General features: G+C 35.7%; 3 protein-coding genes across 4 annotated transcripts; all 3 read right to left on the bottom strand.

Moving 5' to 3' along the window:
- Positions 1–2,947: 2,947 nt before the first annotated feature.
- si:ch211-67e16.3 (uncharacterized) lies at positions 2,948–8,877 on the bottom strand. 2 transcript variants are annotated; one of them, XM_017469089.2, is made up of 6 exons: positions 8,745–8,877; positions 7,853–8,164; positions 6,593–6,762; positions 6,387–6,431; positions 4,481–4,501; positions 2,948–3,295 (listed from the first exon to the last, which is right to left on the bottom strand). In XM_017469089.2, the coding sequence occupies exons 1-6, from the start codon at positions 8,797–8,799 to the stop codon at positions 3,164–3,166; spliced, it is 735 nt and encodes a 244-aa protein (XP_017324578.1). In that variant the 5' UTR covers positions 8,800–8,877; the 3' UTR covers positions 2,948–3,163. The 2 variants fall into 2 exon arrangements, with proteins under 2 accessions (XP_017324578.1, XP_017324579.1); XM_017469090.2 differs by having other exon boundaries at positions 2,948–3,292.
- A 10,516-nt stretch (positions 8,878–19,393) lies between these two features.
- Positions 19,394–21,755, bottom strand: cd28 (CD28 molecule). Its single transcript, XM_017469194.3, has 4 exons — positions 21,663–21,755; positions 21,229–21,573; positions 20,088–20,227; positions 19,394–19,922 (listed from the first exon to the last, which is right to left on the bottom strand). Exons 1-4 carry the CDS (start codon positions 21,709–21,711, stop codon positions 19,833–19,835), a joined length of 624 nt encoding a protein of 207 aa, XP_017324683.1. The 5' UTR covers positions 21,712–21,755; the 3' UTR covers positions 19,394–19,832.
- Positions 21,756–22,965: 1,210 nt separating this feature from the next.
- LOC108266154 (uncharacterized) lies at positions 22,966–25,100 on the bottom strand. Its single transcript, XM_017469192.3, has 4 exons — positions 24,948–25,100; positions 24,121–24,435; positions 23,895–24,016; positions 22,966–23,249 (listed from the first exon to the last, which is right to left on the bottom strand). Exons 1-4 carry the CDS (start codon positions 25,051–25,053, stop codon positions 23,172–23,174), a joined length of 621 nt encoding a protein of 206 aa, XP_017324681.1. The 5' UTR covers positions 25,054–25,100; the 3' UTR covers positions 22,966–23,171.

The following is a 25,100-nucleotide window of genomic DNA, read 5'->3' as shown; positions in this document are numbered from 1 at the left end:
CTCCACCCTGTGTGTCCAGAGTTTGCATGTTCTCCCAGTGCTTCTGGGATTTATCCTCCAGGTACTCTGGTTTCCTCCCCCAATCGAAAGACATGCGCTGTAGGCTGATTGGCATCTCTAAAATGTCCATAATGTGTGTGTGTGTGTGTCCAGGGTGTCCCCCACCTTGTGCCCCGTGACCCTGTGTAGGATAAGAGGTACAGAAAATGAATGGATGGAAAGTCAACACAGTCACTGATAAAGCTACATAATGCTTCCTAACTTTATATATTATATAATATTATATAATGAAATCTTGTCTTATTGAACAGAGATTGTATGTGTGGGCAGATACTCCTTTCACCATATGTAATATTTGCACTTGTGGGCAGAAGTTGCTGTGAAATAGTCATTCTGTTCTCATGGCATTTCTGGATGTGATGTGTCTCTTAAGCATATGTGATATACATCTGCAAAAATGAATATACAAAAATGTTTCATAAGCCTATTGTATGTTCTCCTTAAAACTTAAATGTCAACTTTGATGTCTCCTACCACGCTTATATCTAAATGTAATGCCAATCACAATATCTGTTATGTGGTGTAATTTAAACAAATGTTTTAGGCCCATTTCAAACCCTTGTATTCAGAAAGTCGTTTTAAAATGCCAACTCAATCATTATATTCATGTCTTTCCTCAACAGAACCACAAGCATCAAATCCGAAAATAATCAGAATTACAGCCCAATTTTCCATCTGTCTTTTTCTAAATCTTTTTATCTAAATCTAGATTTAAAAAAAAATCTAAATCTAAAAATTTTTTGTTTGTTTTTTTGCCTTCCCTTGCATGCCTCAAACTTTTTAACAAGACAATGTAAATGGTTTAGGACTGGAAATTAATTCTGTAAGAAAATACTCTCTTAGAAGGTTCAGGAGGTTTCATCTAGCACCCATGTAAACCCTACAACAGAGGGTTTCCTTTCAGAAATTGTGTCAAGTAGAGCCTTTTTCCAAAGCTAGAAACATTAATCAGACAAGCAAGTCTTTTAAAATTGAGTATTTTAAGTTTTTAGCTTTTCTTTTTTTTATGTCAGAGATAATATATTTTTGTAACGATTTAAGCTATTTGATTATCATTTGGGTCAGATCTATGCCACTTAAAATTCCAGCACCCCATTGTAAAACATTTTCCTACATACCTGATGGATTCTGCTTGCTTCTGTGTGTATAAACACATTTTTGTACATAGCAGCTTTAGGAAAAACTTTGGCAAAAATATAAGAACATTAAATTACCTCACCCTTTGCCTGGGTACATTTATAAACTCTTTTACAAGGAACTTATCTGTATGAGAGCTTTTTAAATGCTCCATCACTCCATTCATATATCTGCATAACAGTTTTCTTTATGTGCAACAGTGAATAATATATTTTACCCTTGAATAATATAAAAAAAGGCTGGCTGGAGTAATTAACAATGATAAGATTTGGTGCATTATTTAAAGTGCTGAGGAGTACAGATGTGTCATGTGGAGACAATAGAGATTACTGAAAAGGAGCGGATGTGGTTGAGCACACATGCTCACAATTAGTTACCCTTTTCTGTTTGCAGTGGTAGCTACCGAGCAGACACTAGGCAGAAAAATATCTGCATATTACTAGCATTTATAGTATACCTATGCTGACTTTATCTGATCACCAAATACTATTGTTTACATTTAACTGAGAGGTGTCTATATTTAAAGACCGGCATTAAAATAGGATTTGTCTGTATATAGTGAATCAGGTTTTTGACACTGAAGTGTAAAGAGAAAACCTCTTGTCATTTTTAGACAATTTCATAATAGAGATGTGAAGGAATGCACAAATTTCTTAAGAAGTACACAACTATAATAATTACGGAAATGCCAGCTACTTCAGAAATGCATTTCATCTGCTTCATCTTGCTATACCTTGTTGTCCCATTTCCCATATGATATTAAAAATGGGACAAATATACACTATCTTTCCAAACGGTTGTGGACACCTGACCATCACACCCCTATATGCTTGTCGAACATCCGATCATAAATTTAGTCCCCTAAATTATTTCTGTTATAATAACCTCCACTTGTCTGGGAAGGCTTTCCACTAGATTTTGTAGTGTGGCTGTGGGATTTTTTCTCATTCATCCACAAGACCATTAGTGAGGTTAAGTACTGATGTTGGGCAATAAGGCCTGGGGTGCAATCGACATTTCATTTCACCCCAGAGGTGTTCAGTGGGGTTGAGATCAGGGCTCTGTGCAGGTCATTCCAGTTCTTCCACACCAACCTTGACAAACCATGTCTTGTTCCAGCATTGTCCTGCTGGAACAGGTTTTGGCCTCTTAGTTCCAGTGAAGAGAAATGGTAATGCTACAGCATATAAATACATTCTATATAATTGTGTGCTTCCAACTTTTTAGCAACAGTTTGGGGAAGAACCACATATGGGTGTGATGGACAGGGTTCCACATACTTTTGGCCATGTCGTGTTCATAAGAGAATATGGCACTTTGATAGATCAACAAGCACACTTTATGAGAGACAAATGCATTCATTGCATAATATACATTAAATAATGCTACTTCCAACCTCATTATAATGAATAATCTATTCAAATTACTGATGTGATTTCAACTCACTGAGTACTGTTTGACTTCATAGTATACAGGTATAGAAGATTAATGATTTACAATCACACTGGTGTCTAGTGTCACCCAGAGGAGGATGGGTTCCCTTATGAGTTTGGTTCCTCTCAAGATTTCTTGCTTGTGTTGTCTCAAGGAGTTTTTTCCTCGCCATGCTGCCTCTGGCTCATTAGAGATCTAAATCCACATCTGGATTTCTGTAAAGTTGCTTTGTGACAATGTCTATTGTTTAAAAGCATTATAAAAGTAAAATTGAATTGAACTGAAGGATAATACATTCACTACACTGCACACTCAATGATTTTTATATATTTATATATTTTTATAACATAATATAACATAACATTTGCTGGATAAACAGTATCAGCTTAGAAGCAAGATAGCAAAGACACAAGATAGCGAAATTACAGTCTTAAGGTATAGCAATAATATGCTTTCAGGTGAAGGCAATGTAGGCTACAGTTTTCTCTTCTGTGTTATAAAATCAATACTCATATGAATAATTACAGAAACATCAGACACTAAAGCCCACAGGATTCAGGCGAGAGTTGTGGTTCATGTCTCTGATGGGTTGTGCTTGGTGATGCACCTTACGCATATCCATGTATTCTGCATTCTTGTCTGCTCCCTGCACTTTCACTTTCTTCTGAAATGGGTTAGTAGGTTAGGAGTAGAAAACAACAGTTGTGAACAAGTTAAGGAAATAATAATTTTTTTTTAAAAAACAGTTGCATTTACTTCAGATATTACACACTTATTATAAAAGCTAACAATCTTCCTTGAGTGACTCTCAGATTTAGAGTAGATCTATGTGTGAATTGGCACACAAACCTTGCTCATCTTTAGGCACACCAGGAATAAGACTGCTTGCCGCTTAGCAATTTTACAAAGAAAGATGATGAATGTATGAAAGCAAGGCCGTAACAACATCCTGAACATTGCGGGGGACCAAACCATGTGGAGGGGGTGGGGTCACAAATGTAATGATCCTTTTTAGTTCTCTATGTAATGAAGGTCCAAATATTTATATATACATTATTTATATATACAATACAATAACTTTATATTTAAGACCAAAATAACTACAGTAAAGTCAGTATGTATTACAATACGAAAACAAGTTAGATTAGATGGTTTATTGTATTTCAGATTTACTCAGGTTTTCCTCTTATTATGCACATATATAGTGAATAATATGTTCCAAACAGTAGAGCGGACCAAATATGAATTACAAAACTTCCACTGTGTATACACACTGCTAACTTCTTTCCTGTTCCTGTCAGCTTGCCCTTTTTTCTGCTGTCCCAGATTGCCTTTTCATTATTATCTTTTCATCATCATTGTCATCATATCTCTGTAAAACATCATGTCTGTGTCAGCTAGCTAGACAAAATTACTTACACCAAATTATTGACTCACTGTCAAGTTGTTCCAAAGCTGTATGCTGCTTTCAGTGTAACACAAAAGGAGAATTTTGAAGAATGTTTACACCGCTATACAGAAAAGCAGTCCATACGACACAAAGCTCTCATATGGCCACTTGGAGTTTAGTTTTTATGGTGCCTTTATAGTGCACCTTTAAAGCTCATGATCACTATCTTCTGCCATTTTATGGAATAGAGCTGTAATAGAGCGGAAAAGAGTGGGGGGAAAATATCTTCTATGTTATGAAAAGTAAGAGTATTTGGGTTCAGAGTGGGGTTCTTGTTTTGGGGGGGGGGGGGGGGGGGGTGGGGGGGGGGGGTTGGCCATATCTGATTATTAGGGGTTGGGGCATGTCCTCCTCAGTGTCTATGGTAGTTACGGCCCTGCATGAAAGTGTATCACTTACCTTGGGTCTGAACCAATTTTGCTGCAGATGAAGACACAAAATAGAAGTGAATACAAAAGTACATTTTGTACTTCACTATATTATATAGTAATTCGTCAACACTTTCTATCAAGTTAACGCTGGGACAGTGTATTAATGGCACCATTTTTATATTTTGCCATATCAAAGTAAAAACTTATAGTGCCAATGTTCTTTCCTAATTGGATTTCAACAGAAACAAATCAAGAGCCACATAAAAGAAAAAAATAGTTAAATCACATACATATCTGTGATGTCATCAAACGACTAGAGTTTAAATAATGTAACACTTGTGGAAAATCTATGCTATATCCAGACCAGTAAGTGTATGTATATTAAAGTTGTTCTGCCAATACAGAACAATCGTATGATCTAAAGAAAAGACTGGTGAACAAAATATAGGTCATGATGCAGCAAATTGCTAAAATTTATATTACACTTTTTTGTTTTTAGGATTCTTAGCTTCCTAAAGATGTATGTTCCTCTCTAATAGGGAAGACTGGAGACTCCTTCCATGAATGTTAAATAAATAGCTCCTTTCAGAGAGTTTCGCCATATTAACAACATCTTTACAGATGTTTATAACATCTGTAATGCTGCTTTGAGACAATGCCCATTGTAAAAAGCACTATACAAATAAAAGTAAATTGAATTGAATTAATGACATAGGTTTTTATTGTTGTCTTTAAAAATAACATTTTAAAATCCATTTACTTTAATTAGATTTTGTGGAGCTTTCACCGTACAAGTCCCTGTTACTATACAAACAATAATGTATTAGAATTAGTGCAATTCATTTAAACCTGTGATTTGAATTACCACCTTAACTACTGCCAGAGCTGCTGTTATACAAAATTAATCAACACCTTCTGAGTAATAAGATTCAAGAATTCAGCAGCACCCTGGTATAACTCTAAATTACTGTACACACCATCATGAAAAACAAAACAAAACATTGAGTCAGTCCATCTCATGTGGACCAATAATTGTAAAGTTGGTTGCTTGAACATTTTTAATTTTTACATTTTTTTGAGTGATTTACCTCTATGTTTTGGTATAGCAAAACCAAAAATATTATTATTTTACTTGGTTTAACTACAACAGCCACCTTTATGTCATGGTGCACAACACATTTGAATTATACAGCTATTTACGGAAACCTCAATATCTTGGCTCAGGATGGTCCTAGCTCCTTGGAACAAAAACTAATCTCTACAGCACATTACAATGTACACGTACATATATAAACATTTAGCACATTCTTGTTCCATAGACGTAGAACTTATGTCCAGTTGTAATGATAAAAAATTGCACTTTCGCCCCATAAAAAAATAAGAGAAGTCTAAAACCTGAAATGTTCTGCATGCACACTGTACTTACCTGGGTACCCCCTAAAAAAGACTGAGACTCGAACCCTTCCCATTGTAAATTGACCCAAAACTGTAACTGTAAGCAATCTTGAGTGCTACTTTAGGACTTATAAGTTTTAAGTCTAAGGAACAAGAATGTGCAAAATGTTTATACATGCACATGTACCCTGTAATGTGCTCTAGATACAAGTTGTTCTTCCAAGGACCTAGGACCATCATGAGCTGAGATATTGAGGTTTCCGTAAAAAGCTGTATAACCAAAATTTGTTGTGTACCATGGCACAAATATGGCTGTCGTAGTTAAACCAAGTAAAATAATAATAATAATAATAATAATAATAATAATAATAATAATAATAAACTGGTGTTTTTGCATTACCAATATATAGAGGTAATCACTCAAAAAATATATAATTTTATGGTCAAGCAACCTTCATTGAACCACTTGAGATAGAATGACCCCAAAGGCATTCTGGAGAGCACAAGCATTTCCTCTAAAAAATGTATATATTTCTTACCTGCATTGGAACATAGGTTAATGTTAGCTCTTCAGAAATCGCGAGCTACAGAAAAGGACAAAAGTGATTTAGATGGCCAGTTTGTTTTGTAAAACATGAATGCTTGGTATTAATTATCCTTAGCAACAATTTAAGCACAGGGACCAATAAAAGCTCACAGGAGCCTATAAAATTAATCAAAGGAGTTAAGCAGATTATTGTCTTACCCTTAGTTTGATATAAACAACAGTAATAATGAAACTGTAGAGAAACAGCAGAAGCACAAATCCAATCAGAGCCCAGGTGAGTAAACCGACTAGAGCAGTATGAGCGCAATCACTGCCCACATCCAAGCATTTGCTTGAGTTCGTAGGTATCGGAGGTGGAATATCGCATCCTTCAAAACATAATACAAAGGACATTTTTAAATCTTTGCTTCAGTGGACATAATCATACATTTACTGCTTCAATTCAAGAATTTAATGATTCAAACCTTCACAATAACTTTTGCTATAAGAAAAATCACTGAAGGGATACAATGATGATTATGTGTGTGTGTTTTTTAACAGCATTCCCTGAGGTGATTTATTCCTCTTATACCACAGTAATTTGCCAACTTTTATAATGACATGTCACATTTATAGCATTTGGCAGATGTCTTTATCAAGAGCAACTTACATTTATCTAATTTATTCAACTGAGCATTTGAGGGTTAAGCACCTTGCTCAAGGGACCAGCAGTGGCAGCTTGGCAGTGCTGGGATTTGAACTCACGACCTTCTAAGCAGTAGTCCAAGTCCAGTAGCTATCACTGCCCTACTTACATCACATCACACTTTTTTTCACTTACCCCTATCATATGACAACTACCATCCAGGGAGTGTGAAGGCTAACATGTGCTCCCTCCAAAACACGTAAAGCCAGACAATCACATATTTTCAAACTGGTACTCATGCTATGCCACAGTGAAGCATAACACAATTGGAGGAAAGTGCTATTTGCCCTATTCTGCATAAATGAGCTCACAGATGCCCACGATTGGCTAGTGTTGATTGGCTAGTGTTGATTGGCTAGTGTTGATTGGCTAGTGCCTCCAATTTTGCTTTCTTGGTCTCCAGACCATGGATGGCTGTGGATTTGGAGTTGTATTCTGCCAACAATAAGGTGAACAGTCTTCTGTTACACCACTCAGTAGTCCAACTTCACCAACATAATGATTACGCATTAAAAGATATATGCTATAATGTGTATTTTTAACATTTTAAGATTATGCAGGCCGTCCGCCAAACAAGTCCCTGTGAATGAGCTGTTACTATAGAAATGGCAAAATATAAAAAGAAGCAAATTAATATAAAACTGTGATTTGAATTACACCTGGCACTCATTTAAATTTTTTAGCATCACATATAACATAGATTCTTTGTGTGGTAAAGGCTAGATAATACAACCAACAGAGTATATTTTCCAAACATGGCCCATATTTCTCACCTGGGAACAGCATCATTTCTTCTCCCTTTCTCAATTGGATGGGGAGTGGTCCACTTTTGTAAACCAAACAATTAAAAGGAAGTCTTCTTTGCTCAGCAGTAATTTTCAGTGTAAAATTGAACTGTTTTCCTTCTTGTCTCATTTCACATGCTGTGTTGTTTTGCTTTGCATTGCAAAAGTTTTCATTATTCATGAGCACTTCGGCACGAATAGTCCAGTTTTCCAGTGCATTATGTTGACATATTATATTGACTGAGTTGTTGTCTTTGCTGTTGTACTGCAATAGTGTCCACACCTGGAATCCAGTGCATACTGGGGAAAGAAATTCAGCAGATTAGCTTTAGAAATAAGAACTAGTCATGAATTAGAAGACCTTGTAAAGATGTAAAGCTCTTCTTTACACTTATGTATAATTTTCTCTCTTTTCTTTTCCAGTAAACATACTATAAATAGTTGGGGGGAAACAATGTCTATCATGTGTGTCAATCAGTGCTACAACTAAAATTGAATTGAAGCTATGGACACACCCATTTTTATCTGTTAAATGAAGGACAGTCTCTTTTAAGCTGCTTCTGTATGTGCTCTTGAAAAAGGAAACATGATAAAGGAATGGCTACAATTATAGAAAAAACATATATACAAAAATTATAGTTACAACATATATACAAAGATTTAAATTATAGCACATAAATGTATAAAGCCATATAAATATACATTCATATAAATCTATGTATGATGAACGAATGTTACTATTCCACACATTTTTTTTACTCTCGGTAACAATCCACTCAGCTCTGAAGAAATAGTTTCAGAGACATAATGAATAATGGCATAATAAATGTTACAGTTTTGGAATATATTAGGAATATGTTATTTGCTTATAGCCACTTACCATGTTGAAGTGTTAGAGAAAGGCAAAAAAGGAGAGTAAAATCTCTGTCAGACATGTCAACCTAAAGCGTGATGAGTATGCGTTTACAGATTTCAACCCACACTGTGTATTTTAATAAGGTGGAAAAAAAACAGGAAATGACTCGCATGCTCAAAAAAAATAGGTGTGTATGGTAGTGCCTTGTAGACAGTTAACAAATGCCAAAAAGAACTTAACGGATGCTAGTTTTGTCCACATGGATAATTTTTGCCAATATATTTATAGCATTCTGAGGTGTTTAAATAAATTTTCCACTTTCTTTTCCTGATTCTGACCAGTAGCTGATCAGGTGTGTGGGTGTTTTCTTGAAATAGGTTTAACTTGAAAGGAAAAACACAAACAGACGTTTTCCTTGTAAACACCCACATTTTTCATATCCCTCAAACTGATGTGTTTCTTAGCTTGTGTTATTGGGGCACACTGTTTTGCATAGTTTCAATGTTTTTCATTATTAAACCTGTCAAGAGTTGTATGTGTAAGGAACAAATTTGAGTTGAGAAACACTGTATTAAGCAATGGATTCATATGTTCAGTGCCCTCCACTAATATTGGCACCCTTAGTAAATATGAGCAAAGAAGGCTATTTCAGCTTTTCTACGGGTTTCAGGTCAGGGGACTGGGATGGTCATGGCAGGACCTTGATTTTGTGCCAGTAAACCATTTTTAGAGTAGTTTGAATGAGTTATAGTCGCTTAGTTTAGAGTCCTTATGATAGATAACCATAGTCTTAGTTTATGTCATGTTTCATGGTTCATGTTTAGGTTCATGTTCAGGTTAGTTAGTTTAGTTCACGCTGGTTTCTCTGCTACCAGTCCCGTGCTATAGTTCATGTTTCTTGTTTTGTTCCTCAACCCTGTATTTACGTGACCGCGACCTTGATCCCTGCCTTGCCCCTTTATGCAGGTTTGCCGATCGCCTGACCTCTTGCATGTTTGTGGATTACATTTTGGATCACGTTTTGGATTTGTCTGCCTGTCTCTCTCTTAAATAAACCTGTTTTACTGCGATTGCATCCTGCCTTACCTCCGTTACGTCATGACACGTGACACAATGGCAATATACTTCAAATATATATATATATATATATATATATATATATATATATATATATATATATATATATATATATATATATATAGTTATCAAAAATTAAGAACGAAAAAAAATATATTACATAAATATACTGCCTTTTGTATAAGTGAGTACACCCCTCACATTTTTGTAAATATTTGATTATATCTTTTAATGTGACAACACTGAAGAAATGACACTTTGCTACAATGTAAAGTAGTGAGTGTACAGCTTGTGTAACAGTGTAAACTTGCTGTCCCCTCAAAATAACTCAACACACAGCCATTAATGTCTAAACCGCTGGCAACAAAAGTGAGTACAAATTGGACCTAATTAGCCATTTCCCCTCTCCGGTGTCATGTGACTTGTTAGTGTTACAAGGTCTCAGGTGTGAATGCGGAGCAGGTGTGTTCAATTTGGTGTCATCGCTCTCACACTCCCTCATACTGGTCACTGGAAGTTCAACATGGCACCTCATGGCAAAGAACTCTCTGAGGATCTGAAAAAAAGAATTGTTGCTCTACATAAAGATGGCCTAGGCTATAAGAAGATTGCTAAGACCCTGACACTGAACTGCAGCACGGTGGCTAAGACCATACAGCGGTTTAACAGGACAGGTTCCACTCAGAACAGGCCTCACCATGGTCGACCAAAGACGTTGAGTGCACGTGCTCAGCGTCATATCCAGAGGTTGTCTTTGGGAAATAGACGTAGGAGTGCTGCCAGCATTGCTGCAGAGGTTGAAGGGGTGGGGTGTCGGTCTGTCAGTGCTCAGACCATATTCCGCCCACTGCATCAAATTGGTCTACATGGCTGTTGTCCCAGAAGGGAGCCTCTTCTAAAGATGATGCACAAGAAAGCCTGCAAACAGTTTGCTGAAGACAAGCAGACTAAGGACATGGATTACTGGAACCATGTCCTGTGGTCTGATGAGACCAAGATAAACTTATGTGGTTCAGATAGTGTCAAGCGTGTGTGGCGGCAACCAGGTGAGGAGTACAAAGACAAGCGTGTCTTGCCTACAGTCAAGCATGGTGGTGGGAGTGTTATGGTTTAGGGCTGCATGAGTGCTGCCGGCACTAGGGAGCTACAGTTCATTGAGGGAACCATGAATGCCAACATGTACCGTGATATACTGAAGCAGAGCATGATCCCCTCCCTTCGGGACTGGGCCGCAGGGCAGTATTCTAGCATGATAACATATTTTGCCTTGCTAAAGAAGCTGAGGGCAACGGTGATGGACTGGCCAAGCATGTCTCCAGACCTAAACCCTATTGAGCATCTGTGGTGCATCCTCAAATGGAAGGTGGAGGAGCACAAGGTCTCTAACATCCACCAGCTCCGTGACGTCATCGGGAGGAGTGGAAGAGGGCTCCAGTGGCAATCTGTAAAGCTCTGGTGAACTCCATGCCCAAGAGGGTTAAGGTAGTGCTGGAAAATAATGGTGGCCACACAAAATGTTGATACTTTGGTCCCAATTTGGACATTTTCACTTAGGGGTGTAGTCACTTTTGTTGCCAGCGGTTTAGACATTAATGGCTGTGTGTTGAGTTATTTTGAGGGGACAGCAAATTTACACTGATGCACAAGCTGTACACTCACTACTTTACATTGTAGCAAAGTGTCATTTCTTCAGTGGTGTCACGTGAAAAGATATAATCAAATATTTACAAAAATGTGAGGGGTGTACTCACTTTTGTGAGATACTGTATATTCATGGCTAGTTAGATTTTTTATTTAAATTGATTTAAAGTAATAAAAACAGTGTAGATCAGCTTTAAACATTAATGTTAAACATTAAACATTAATCAAACAAATTAATTAAAGTTACAGTACTTATTTTACAGAATTCAGTCAGGATAGCTTAAAAACATTTCCTGTGTGAATGTGCAGGATTGAGGAGTACGGTTAGCAGATTTCAGGTGTGGCAAATCTGGACAAGACAGGGACAGAACCAAACAGAGAACATACAATTATTTAAAATAATTGGAAGATGGTATTGCGTAACAGTTGTTGAGATGTTTCGCATCTGAAAATGTTTTTTTTTGCTTTTTTTTTGTTGCTATAATTGCAAAATAACCTGTTCACTTACCTGTTTCACCAAACACTGCCATAACATAGCCTATCTTTGCCTATGTGACTACACACATGTATCTCAATTCACATATTACTACACTAAATTATATGCTTAAAATAGTAATGATCCATTGGGCGGGTACTAATTTGACATGTTATTTAGGTTATTTAGTATAGCCTATGTGGTTGGAGACGGCCACAGAACACAGCCACCCATAATTGAAAACCCCAACACATATGGAGTAAGATGCATTGACAGGCCTAGAAGTCACATAATTTATTTCACATGTCTCTAAGTATCATCCATGAAGAAGAGACACTCCTAGAGTGAGTAAAGTGGCATGTCATGATAGGGATCAAATGTCCAGCCAGCTTATAGGCCATGGTGATAAAGTTCATCACCCAGTGGACCAGTCTCTGTTTCCTCTGTGACAGATAAACAGTTGGACTGAGTATGAAAGAACCACTTATGTGCAAGTAGAACAGCACATAGCTGAGCTGAAGTGGCGATCTCAAAAATCTATCTTTTACCCATGAAATGCTGTAAGGTTACAAAACTGGGATGTGTGTTTTTGGACAGAACGCCTGGGTTTAAGCAAAGGGTCAATAGCAGAGTCATCTGTTCACTAATATATTAATAACAATATACATTTGGATAGTGTGTGTGTGTGTGTGTGTGTGTGTGTGTGTGTGTGTGTGTGTGTGTGTGTGTGTGTGTGTGTGTTTATTTATCAGGGCCTGATACACATGTGAGAGACTGATAAACTCCTACAGATAATGTTTAAGTAACTGTCGCTAAAGGTGGTTCTACATTTTACTGAATTATAGGGTGTACTTATTTGTTCCTACCTGGTTTCTCAAGGTTGTTTTACTTTTCGGAAAAAGAACTTTTAATTACTGTTCACATCAAACATCAAAATGGGGGAAAAGTGTGATCTCTGTGGCTTTGTTCATGGCATGCTTGTTGGCACTAGAAGAGCTGGTTTAACTGCTGATCTCCTGAGATTTTCATACACAACATTCTCTATTGTTCACACAAAATGGTGTGAAAAACAAAAAACATCGAGTGAGTGACAGTTCTCTGGGTGGAAACACCTTGTTGATGAGAGAGATCAGAGGAGTATGACCAGACTAGTCTGAGCTGACAGGACGGCTATAGTAACTCACATAAGCACTCTTTACAACAGTGGTGAGCAGAAAAGCATCTCTGAATGAACAACACATCAAACTTTGAGGTGGATGAGCCAAACTGGACAGGTGAATATTAGAAATAAAATCACCTGTCCAGTTTCAGTGAGTCTGTGCCCATGACAGCCTCACATTCCTGTTCTTGGCTTTTTCACTAGAATAAAAACATGTGTAAAAAGTTACAAATAACAACTTCTTCATTAATGAATAAGAGGAATAAAGTGGTGAACAAATTGCAAGACAAACCGCTGTGATTAGGACCATCAAATGATCTGGAGAAACCGGCATTCAGGGAAACTGTGTGAGGCTTGCCAAGGCTGACCTCAGAAATAATGTAATAGGAATAAATAGAAATAAAGTGTTACTTTTTTGCCTTAAAATATTACTTTATTTCTTTAACTAACTTTGAACTTTTTTTTGATTATAATGAATGAGTCCATTGCAGACACACTATATCTTTGATATAATGTCCATGATGTTTAATTATACATTTTGAATTATACAGCTGACATTTCTTTCCTTTAGTTATAGCAGCTTGTCTCCTTACTGTTTAGTTCACATTTAAATGGCATGTTGATTATGTCATTTGTCTTCAACATATAATTTTCTTTTCATGTGGAGACCAAAAATGCTGTGCTTGGTTACTCACACTTTAGTTTCCTCTGTACTGTCCCAGTTGTGGTCAGGACATTTATGGTTCATTTCAAACTAACATAAAGACAACTGATATGTCCAACACATACTGTGTTAAAAGTGCAGAGGCTTGCTGTAATCTGAGGCCTCATATGTACTAGAACATCCTGTTTTTCATATGAAAGGTAAGAAAAAAAAAAAAGATGAGGTACACAGAAAAATACAAATGTATGTGATTTATATCCAGATAATGTCTGTATGAACTAAAAGATAATGTTTGATGCTGATAAAGCTGACTGTGTACTTCACAGACAATGAATCTAAGATAGAAAATGGAGAAACTGAAACATAATGCTTAAGTTCATGTTTACTGAAAAATTATTTTGTATTGGTTGTATTTAGTGGACTGATGTGAAATATACTGCAGTTATAACCTAAATAGTTTTTTTTGTGTTATGGTCAAGAAGAGTCAAGATCTCCTTTTGGCACATATATTGTCTGTGGAAATATACACCAACGTGGTGTTGTTAGAATTCAGCTAATAGGTAAATCACATAGTCTGTATACAGTCACCATCAACTTTATTAGGAACACCTGTGTGCCTGCTCTTTTATACAGTTATCCAATCAGCCAATCATGTGGTAGGAGCACAATGCATAAAATCATGCAGATATAGGTCAAGAACATCAGTTAATGTTCACATGAAACATCAGAATGGGGAAAATTTGTGATTTTTGTTATATTAACTGTTGCATGGTTGTTGGTACCAGATGGGCTGGTTTGAGTACTTCAGGAATTGCTGATCTCCTTGGAATTTCATATACAACAGCCTACACAGAAAGGTGTGAAAAACAAAAAAAAAGCACTGAGTGAGCAAAAATTCTGTGGACAGAAATGTCTTGTTGATTAGAGAGATCAGAGGAGAATGACCAGACTCTTTACAACCAAGGTGGACAGAAAAACATCTTAGCCTGCACAACACATCAAACCTTGAGGTGGATGAGCTACAACAGCAGAAGACCACATCAGGTTTCACTCCAGTCAGCTAAGAACCAGAATCTGAGGCTATCATGTGCACAGACTCACCCAAACTGGACTGATTTTTTTTTCTAATCTAAAAGCTGTCCAGTTTCTGTGAACCTGTGCTCATGATAGCCTCAGATTCATGTTCTTGGCTGTTGTAGCCCATCCACATCAAGGTTTGATGTGCATGCTGACATGTTTTTCTATTATAAAGAGTGAATATTTGAGTTACTATATTCTTCTGGTCAGCTCAGACTAGTCTGGTCATTCTCCTCTGATCTCTCTCATCAACAAGGTGCTTCCACCCAGAGAACTGTCCCTCACTCAATGTTTTTTTTGTTTTTCACACCATTCTATGTGAGAGAGAAATAGTTTGTATATAATGTACCCTTATTTTTGACAGGTATAGGTCAAAGGTCAAAAAGATACACATTCTAACTCTCTATATCTAGATCAAAGGTCATGATCATAAAAATATATATAGTTATGTTAAATCTGGATCACATCCATTTGTTACCATACATGGTGCGGCCATGTGTTTTCCACAACACACACGTTGCACACATGTTCTTTCTAACACTCTGTGGTAGGTCATAAAAATATATATAGTTATGTTAAATCTGGTTCACATCCATTCGTGACAGAAACGTTACCATACATGGTGCGGCCATGTGTTTTCCACCCCACATACGTTGCACAGATGTTCATTCTAACACTCTGTGGTAGGTCATAAAAATATAAATGGTTATGTTAAATCTGGATCACATCCATTCGTGACAGAAACGTTACCATACATGGTGCGGCCATATGTTTTCCACCCCCAGAAGTTGCACACATGTTCTTTCTTTTCACATAGAATATGAAACTCTCTGAGGTAGTTCATAAAAATATATATAGTTATGTTAAATCGGGTTCCCATCTATTCCTGACACAAACGTTACTAGTTATGTTAAATCGGGTTCCCATCCATTCCTGACACAAATGTTACTGTACATGGTACGGCCATGTGTATTACACATCCAAACAAAAATATGACGCACACAAACGCACTTTATTTTCACATTATTTAAAAGGAATTGAAGTGTTTTGTACTAAATTACCATAATTATGAACACAAGTTGTTAAATTGACAACCATTTTTAAAATGACGTTTTCCCATTTAGATTGTCTGCAGTAGAATGCAGTCTTTTAAACCAGGAAAAATGACTGCCTTTAAGTTTTATAACAATAGTAAGTAAAATCCAGCGTGATTTACATTACAAATCTCATACGTAACATCTCTGCAGGATTTATAGACGTTAAAGCACTGAATGAAATGAGCAATATAGACAAAAAATAAACACTCTGTGTCTACTACTTTTATCTCTCTCATAGAACTATCCACAGTCCAAAGGCTGTGGAGCTAGAAGGCTACGTGTGCGAATGACAAAAAAATTTTAAAAATAAAATAAAAAAATGTATCAATACATGAAATTAGATTACACAATGTAGTTGAGGTTTACATGAATAAGCAGAAATGTAATCATGCTTATCTTTCCTATAGCACAAATGAAAAGCCCTCTCTAGATGAACAGATTTGTCAAATGAAACTTTTTCCTTCTTATCCACTGCTACGGTAAACTAAAGAGTAGATATTCAAATTACACTGCTAAATATGACTAGCATTAGCTACGTGTACTAGTGCAAAAATAGTCCATCAAATGTATTAGCACGTGTAGCCTATACACGAGTCCACTGCTGGTCATATCACTATTGAGAACATGCCCCCAAATTCATTGCTTTAGTAGAATTTAATGGTAAGTGAAATGATAATCACATTGTAATGTCCTTAGTATTTGTTCAGTCTACAGGTCCTCTAACACTCTGTTAAATGAATAAATGTATATATATATATATATATATATATATATATATATATATATAGATATATATATATATATATATATATATATATATATATATATATAGATATATATATATATATAGATATATATATAGATATACATATACATATATATATATATATATATATATATATATATATATATATATATATATATATATATATATATATAGATATAGATATAGAGAGTTAGAATGTGTATCTTTTTGACCTTTGACCTATACCTGTCAAAACTAAGGGTACATTATATACAAACTATTTCTCTCTTATGTGAACTCTAGAGACTGTTGTGTGTGTAAATCCAAGGAGATCAACAGTTTCTGAAATACTCAAACCAGCTCTTCTGGTACAAACAACCATTCCACGTTTAAAGTCATAGAGATCAGAGTTTTTCTTCATTCTGACATTTGATATGAAGATTAACTGATTAATGATTTTATGCTGCTGCCACATGCTTAGCTGATTTGGTAACTGCGTAAATGCCTAGGTGTACAGGTGTTCCTATTAAAGTGGATGGGGAGTGTAAATCTATGTGCAATAATGGTCAGCGGTATGAAATGAGCACCTGGAAGACATCTTTTTGACAGTATTGTGACATCTGTGACATTTAACATCTTTTTAACAGTATTAAGTTTAGGACCATGTAAATAGGCAGTGGCATCCTCATTTATTTCCGGTAGAGCATGATGAAATATAAATTAAATTAAATAAAGTAAAATCACCACATGAACTGTACAATTACCTTGATAATCCCTACTTTGTGATATTTATATTTCATATCTTTGTCAAATTTATAATGGCATGTTAATACCTCTGGGAGAGATCAATTGAAATGATAACGTACGGGGAAAAACAAAATCTCCACTACTTCCTTTGCTCTCAGATTATGTTTTGATTGCTGAGTTTCTGCTTTGTTGCTCAGATTTTTATCCTGGTTAAAACGTTGACTACTGGCCTGTTCTCACGGTTGTGTCTCCTTGCTTGTGTTGCTTGACTTTAGTGCAGATTTTGATACAATTGATTGTACTATTCTCCTTGGTAGACTAGAAAATGTTGTTGGCATTAAGGGAATGGTCCTCTCCTGGCTCAGGTCTTATTTGACTGATTGCTATCAGTTTTTAAATGTAAATGGTGACTTCTCTATGCACACTGATGTGAAGTCTGGTGTTCCGCAAAGTTCTGTTTTAGGCCCACTGCTTTTTTCTTTATATATGCTACCTATGGGTCAGATTATTCATAAACATGGAATTAGCTTCCACTGTTATTCTGATGACACACGGCTGTATGTTTCAGCAAAGCCAGATGACAGACATCAGCTTAATAAAGTTGAGGAATGTTTAAAGGACATTAGACACTGGATGCTTATTAACTTCCTCTTACTTAATTCTGACAAGACAGAAGTACTTCTACTAAGACCACATGCAGCTAGACGTAAGCTTTCTGATTACATAGTAACTCTGGATAGCCGTTCTGTTTCATCATGTGTACATAGCTGTATACATCAATTTAGTTTTATTTGTATAGTGCTTTTAACAATGGACATTGTCCCAAAGCAGCTCATCTGTGTAGCATAAGGAGACTTATGCTAGGATAGTGAAATGTACAGTTTGTGTATTTTTTTTTTTTGGTTTCTTCCTCTTATTCAACAGTAGATTTCTTTCATCAAGTCCTTTATTCAGGCCCCTGAAGAGTCCTTGATGAGATGTTGGTTGCATTTAGATATACCTGTTAATATTTTCCAGGCTTTAACTCCAGGCTTTAACTGAATTTGTTTTCTAAATTTGAGCTTTCTTTTATACTGTCAGTTTCTTCAAATCATTTGATGCTTTCTGTTGGCCTTGACTGACAGACATATTACAATTACAGACTTTTTAAGAGGAAACCTTTTATTTAACTTAGCAAACTTAATCATTTCTGCAAAAACTTTCAAAATACCTAAACAGCTACTAATCATTACTCATTCCATCTGTCAGTTACTGAATAAAAACCCGTTAGGACTAATAACTAATAAACTGGGATGTAAACAATAGTTAGTAATAAAAGGTTAATTAATAATAAGTTAACATTTGATTGTAGACTGAAAGTCTGCTGTAATGGGTAACCGTTTTTAGTAAAATTGACACTATTTCTTCTAAAATTAAGTTTATTTTGTAATAAAAGATTGTGATTATACTTTAGTTAAATTCTTTAATACAGTCACGTTATCTGAAACTTGTGATTGAGGTTAAAAACATGCTTTGAGGTTAAAAACATCCTTGATCACCCATACACATTGACAAGATTTGCACAGAAGATATGTCAGTTAACTTCTAAACAACAGTGAATTGAAGTCATATGTTACAGCTACTGCTATTATGCATTATGTTGTCTTGTTAGCTGATTTATCATGTAGGAGTCTCGAATGTTTTGACACTACATGTAAATTGAACATTTATAGTGTTGTGTGTGAATCACACATACTGAAAATGATCAGGGATGTGTCACATAAACGCTGTAGGTAACTCTTATTTTCCTACGGTGACATGGTTTGACGTGATGCACTGCTAAACTGAAATCATCCCTACCATTTCAGAGACACGGCATTCAACTGACTCTTAATAACCACAGAGAAAAACACAGAGAGTCAGTTCTTCTTTGAATACACCCTACTCGATTAGAGAAGTCATTTCTGATATAATGAGCACATCTGGTGGTTAATTCTTACAGGAAACAGTGACACATTTTTTTTTATTGACATTTTTGTTTAATTGACTGAGAGGCAGTTATTCAACATTGGGTACACTTCCATAGGAAACATGTAATGTTTCTTTTCCACTGAAAATTAGAAAGAAATTGCACAGGAAGCTGTGCTACAAGCTGACTTATTTATCTACCTTCAGATAAAACAGAAAATAGTGGTAATTTATTACTATTATAGTATAATAGTTTCATTCTTAGGTAATGCAGACTCAGATGAATATCACTGATAAGTATTGTACATATGTACATATAATTGTCCTTAGATGCATGGAGATTGAATAGTGATGAGTTTTGTGTGCTTTATTGTATGTTTGTATTGGTGTTTTGTAATTTTGGGAGTGTAAAGCACTTTGGTCAACTTGTTTTGTTTTAAATGTGCTATAGAAATAAAATTTGATTTGATTTTTGATTTGATATCACCAAAAGTTCCTGTAATCGCCTTTCTGTGAAACGTGTGTTTGTATGACGTGATTGGATTTCCGTTGTGTCAGGATCATTTTCATCACCTGGGTATGAAAAATAAATACATTATTTGATCAGCATTTAAAAAAAATAACTTATACTGTAGATTATTATTATTATTATTATTATTATTATTATTATTATTATTATTATTATTATTATTATTGTAGTAGTAGTAGTAGATTACAAAAGGTTTAATGTAGGCCTACCTGTAGAATAAGGGTGATGGTGGTGGTTATGAGAATAGCAGACAGCACAATGTTGGGAAATGAAAGCGTTTGATCATATGTGATCTCGGGGATTTCCTGAATCCTAGCTTGCGTGTGTTCAGGGGGGCAATCTGGGCTGTCTGGAGAGGAAAAATATAACAGATTATTCAGTACAGCAAATTCACTTGAATTCAGTAAAGACATTTTGAAGATAAGAAGGTTTTTATTGCTCGAAACCTTTAGCAAATGGAAAAAGTTTCAGAGCAAAATACTTCAATTCAGAGATCAAAGTTCCTATAAAAGAATCCACAGAGCTACTGACGTCAACCCAAAGCTTTATTTTTGTAGTGTTATGAATCCAGTATGTGGGTTGGGGAGGCCCCGTTTCCACTGAATAAACCACAACATTAAGAATGCACATTATGTTTGGTCTCAGATCTCTGGCTCCCTCTAGAGTCCTGACAAGGTCTCTCTCTCTCTCTCTCTCTCTCTCTCTCTCTCTCTCTCTCTCTCTCTCTCACTCACTCACTCACTCACTCTCACTCTCTCTCTGTCTCTCTCTGTCTCTCTCTGTCTCTCTCGCTGTCCCCCCATCTCTCGGTCTGTTGTTAAAGACTTTACACTACACTTATTCTCAGTTGTTATGTTGTAAGGCACACCTACACTGACATACATGTATCAGTTATATCTGCTTTTACTGAGCAAACTTATAGGTCAGTGTTAAAAGCATATCTATGAACGTTTTCTATGAAATGTTTAGTGGAAAGTTCAGAAGACTTAAAAACTCTCATGCCCTACTACTACTAGACGATGCTGACAACTGCAAAGTGCAGAAATATAGGGTGATCAGTGAGAGTACATACACAAACAATATTAAATCAAAAGTCACTATTCTGTCTATATGTTTCAAAGGATTTTTTAGTGACTTAAACTTCAGTATGAACGTCCAAAAAACAAAAAGCAATCTGACTTAAGCCTTTAGTTGCAGGTGGTCAGAATGCACTATGTATATAATATATGCCAAAAGTTCAGGTAAGGTAAAGTATTTTTGCAGTTACATCCAAATGAGGTCTGTAACAGGTAAATGGGTGGACAAACATTAATATAGAATGAGAATACCAGATTCAGCAACATCTCTTACCTGGTATATGCACCAGCGTGCCATTCCCAAACTTGCTGATGTATGGTGGTGGGAAGATGATATCTATTTGGCATCGATAGAGGTCAGTGTCCTCCCCCCTCAAGCCAAAGATCGTCAGGTCCACTTTGCCTCTGCTTACATTACCTCTGCAGTAGACTCCACCATTTGTCGCTATGTGAGGGTATGAGATGTTGACATAGGCACTGCAGATCCTTTTTTCTCCATACATTCCCTTATATACAGACACTTGCATTTCTCCTGGCTGTGACTTTGTATTAATTGTGCAATGAAAAGACACTTGCCCCTGTCCTCCTATTGCATAGTATGGCTGAGACACAGTGAAAGCTGGAGTAACAGAGAAAGACAGAAATATCAGTAAACTTGAAAAGATTTCTAATAAAATACCATAGGAAGCTAAATTGTAGGGTACTCACCATGCCCAAGTGGGAAGCCCACGATCAGTGTGATAACGAAGGCAATCATTGTGTAATGCTGGTGGTATTTCCCATTGTCTTTTTATGCTAGAAAATCTTCAAACTATTGTGGAAACCTTTGTGACATCATAACTGTGGCAGGAAACCTCAAGCTGACGGTAACTGCCCGTATTGAGTGCTAATTTATACATTTGCATGACATACGTGATGCAAGTTTGCAGCTAACTGATGGAAAAATGTTCAACGTGCAATTGCAAAAAAGCAACATATCAGCAAAATGAACAAACCTAACCAAAGTTTAACCGAACCATTCTGAGCTTAACTCAAAATGAAACTCTGATAGCAAAGAATGGAAACAGTAATGTGGTATTTCTGTGAAATAGTTGTGCTAAATCATGAAATTTAGGATTCACGTGTGTGTCATGCATTCTAAAAAATTCTTATTTTGTGATGATATATGCCAAGTGGCACAAAACGTTTACGCGATATTTTTTTCGAAACAATATTTTGATGGAAGAAATGTGACCAGAGGATTCATCTGACTTTTTGGCATCTGAATTGATATGTTTAACATTATTATATGTAGGAACATCTTAGCAAGTGAAAATGTCTAGTATATAGACACGTTTTAATAAATTGATATCTTCTTCTTCTTCCTATTATTATTATTATTATTATTATTATTATTATTATTATTATTATTATTATTGTAATACTAAGTACTTCTGTACATATTTGTTCATTTAAAGTATTTACAGTACTGTGCAAAAAATTCACCCTTGGTCATTCAGCAAACAATAATGATGTAATAATGAAAAATGTACAGTACATTAATTCCATTTTCAGTCAGTCAGCCATGCAGTACTTATTAATGCAGGTCAACATTAACGTTCAATATTATAAATAAAATATTTAGAGATTTCTACTGTTTTAAAATTGAAGGACTTTATGAATAATAACAGCAATGATGGGAAAATTCGTTTAACAGAAAATCACACAGGTCTTCATGTACAATACATTGTCCTATCATTATTGTTTGCCACCAAATAGTTAACTGTAAATACTGAATGAAATCTGAAATCTGACTTTTGCATACTTTTGTACTGTATTTCACACGTATAGAGCTCACTACAAGAAATAAATGGTTGAAAAAAATCTATCTGCCAAAAAAAAAAAATGCCTACATGCAAGATGTTTTCACTTGCTAAGATATCTATTTTTTTATTGTAGTACTGATTGGATAAAAGGTGAAATAAAAATATTACATCAACATGTTTAAATAATAGAAATAAACACAATCGAGTAAATTCACACACTTTGCTTTATTGAACAGTTCTTCCAATAAGTCCATATTTACAAAGAATTTTAATAAATTACATACATATTCATATAGAAACTTGGATGAACAGGACAATGTTTTTATTAAAGTGACAGGACATAGTCACTTGGTCAGGTACAAGTGAACTGGTATGACCAGTGGATGGGTGGCAGCTGGAGCTGGTGCTGAACTTATTTAACTCTTGAGAACTCTCCTGGCCTTGTGTTGAAGTAATCATTCTGCGGTGTATCCTGATGCTTGAGTTTCCACTGGTTCAGAAACAGAAATATTGTTTAGTTTTGTATAACATAGCCATATGATGTTCAAGGTTGCCCACCTCACTGCAAAAAAAGAAATCTTAGCAACTGAAAATATTTTCAATATAGTCTCATGTATGTAGTCTTTCCTGCTATAAGATTACAATAAACCAAATCTAAGATTTTTAAACCCAGTTCTAGATTGTTCTTTCTTTCTCTCTTTATTGATTGATTGATTGATTGATTGATTGATTGATTGATTGATTTTTACTAATTTCAAGCTTGAAATATTCTTGTTCTATTAGGAGATATTTTCACCTAATGTTGAGCATTAATTTCTAGGAAGAAGCAAAATGATCTTCCAGTAAAATAAGAAAATCTAAATATTTAAGTGTGTAAAAATCTAAAAACAGGCTGAATAATCTTATTTTTGATTTATAATAATCTCATAATAAGAAATATTAGATCAATTTTCCAATGTTCAAGATATTTTCACTTGCTAATATCATAATAGCATTTTTCTCAGTGTCCTCGTAGGGTTAGTGTTCAGTTCAGTTCAGTTCATACCGTAGATAAGAACTGAAAGGTATAAACTGAATTAGATGGTTTGTCTTTTGTCTTGTATATTATATGTGGATCATATGCGTTGACACTCACAGCAAAGGAGCAGATGACAACTGTGGTGATAAAGTTATACAAAGCCAGTAATCCGCAGCCTGCAGCAAGAAGTAGCCAAGATACTGACAGTTCCTCATGAAGACAGCCCTGAAGTCCTGGATCTAGAGAGCAATAAGCGGATAACAGTTTTACAGAAGGGCTTAATACATTTAGACATGTGCTTCATGTTGCTATTGGCTTCTGCTTGGACCTGAAAATACAGTACCTGTAACAAGAAGAAAAGTGTGAGTTGTTTTGGCAGTATCTCCATGTGCAAGTGTGCAGTTGTACAAGCCTGTGTCATTGAATTGAGGCTTGTCTATCACATAATCTACAGTAGTGTCATTCTCAACATAGACACTAAACCTTTGCGTTTCCTTTGATGTGTTTGTTATTTTAGTCTTTTGGAAATCTGCAAAATGCAGCTCTGTCTCCTTGTATAGGGTGATACGAACGTTCTCCTTATTAACGTCCAGACCTGGGCAGTTGATGGAAGCATTGGAAGCATCTGACATCACTGTCCGTATCACCAGGTTCTTGTCTGTAAACACAATAACACATGTTGTTGTATGCTTATAAGGCTCTGGTGAATAAGAACAGATGTGTCAGGATGTGGTCTGTCACTACCCTCCTCTTCTCTTCTTGTCACGCGCCTCTCTATTTTTTTTTTTTTCAAATATGGTTTTTACTTTCGTTACAGGTGCCACATTTTACTTTGGAAATATAAATGAAAATGAAAATATTTATCTAGAGAAGGGTATTTAAAAGGTTCTCAGTAGTGATCTTCAGTCAAATATCAAATATGTATTTTGTTACATTATTTACAGTGTATCGTGTTTACATGCTGCTCTTTCTTTCTTTCTTTCTTTCTAACTTTCTTTCTTTTTGAAACTATTCTTTCTAGAGACTATTATCTTGCTCAGAGATATTACCACTTACAAACCCCATAATAATGTACTGCATTGTTTCTCTTCACAGTGGCTTTGCGTTAGTAATTTTCTTAGTTTCCTGAAAGCTAAGCAGTTGTCCAAATACTGAATAAAATACACAAACCTTTGATGCATAAGCTGTTTTTTTCCCCATCTTTGGAGTGAGAGCAGGAAAAGGTTGGAGAAAAAGACAGGAGCACAACAATACAAGCGATCCAGTCCTCATGCATTTCTGCACTGCTGCCTCTCACAAGTGAAAGAAGAACAGACAACGTCC

This window comes from Ictalurus punctatus, chromosome 6, assembly GCF_001660625.3.
Source record: "Ictalurus punctatus breed USDA103 chromosome 6, Coco_2.0, whole genome shotgun sequence".
Lineage (NCBI taxonomy): Eukaryota > Metazoa > Chordata > Actinopteri > Siluriformes > Ictaluridae > Ictalurus > Ictalurus punctatus.
This window is presented reverse-complemented; position numbering and strand designations above follow the sequence as displayed.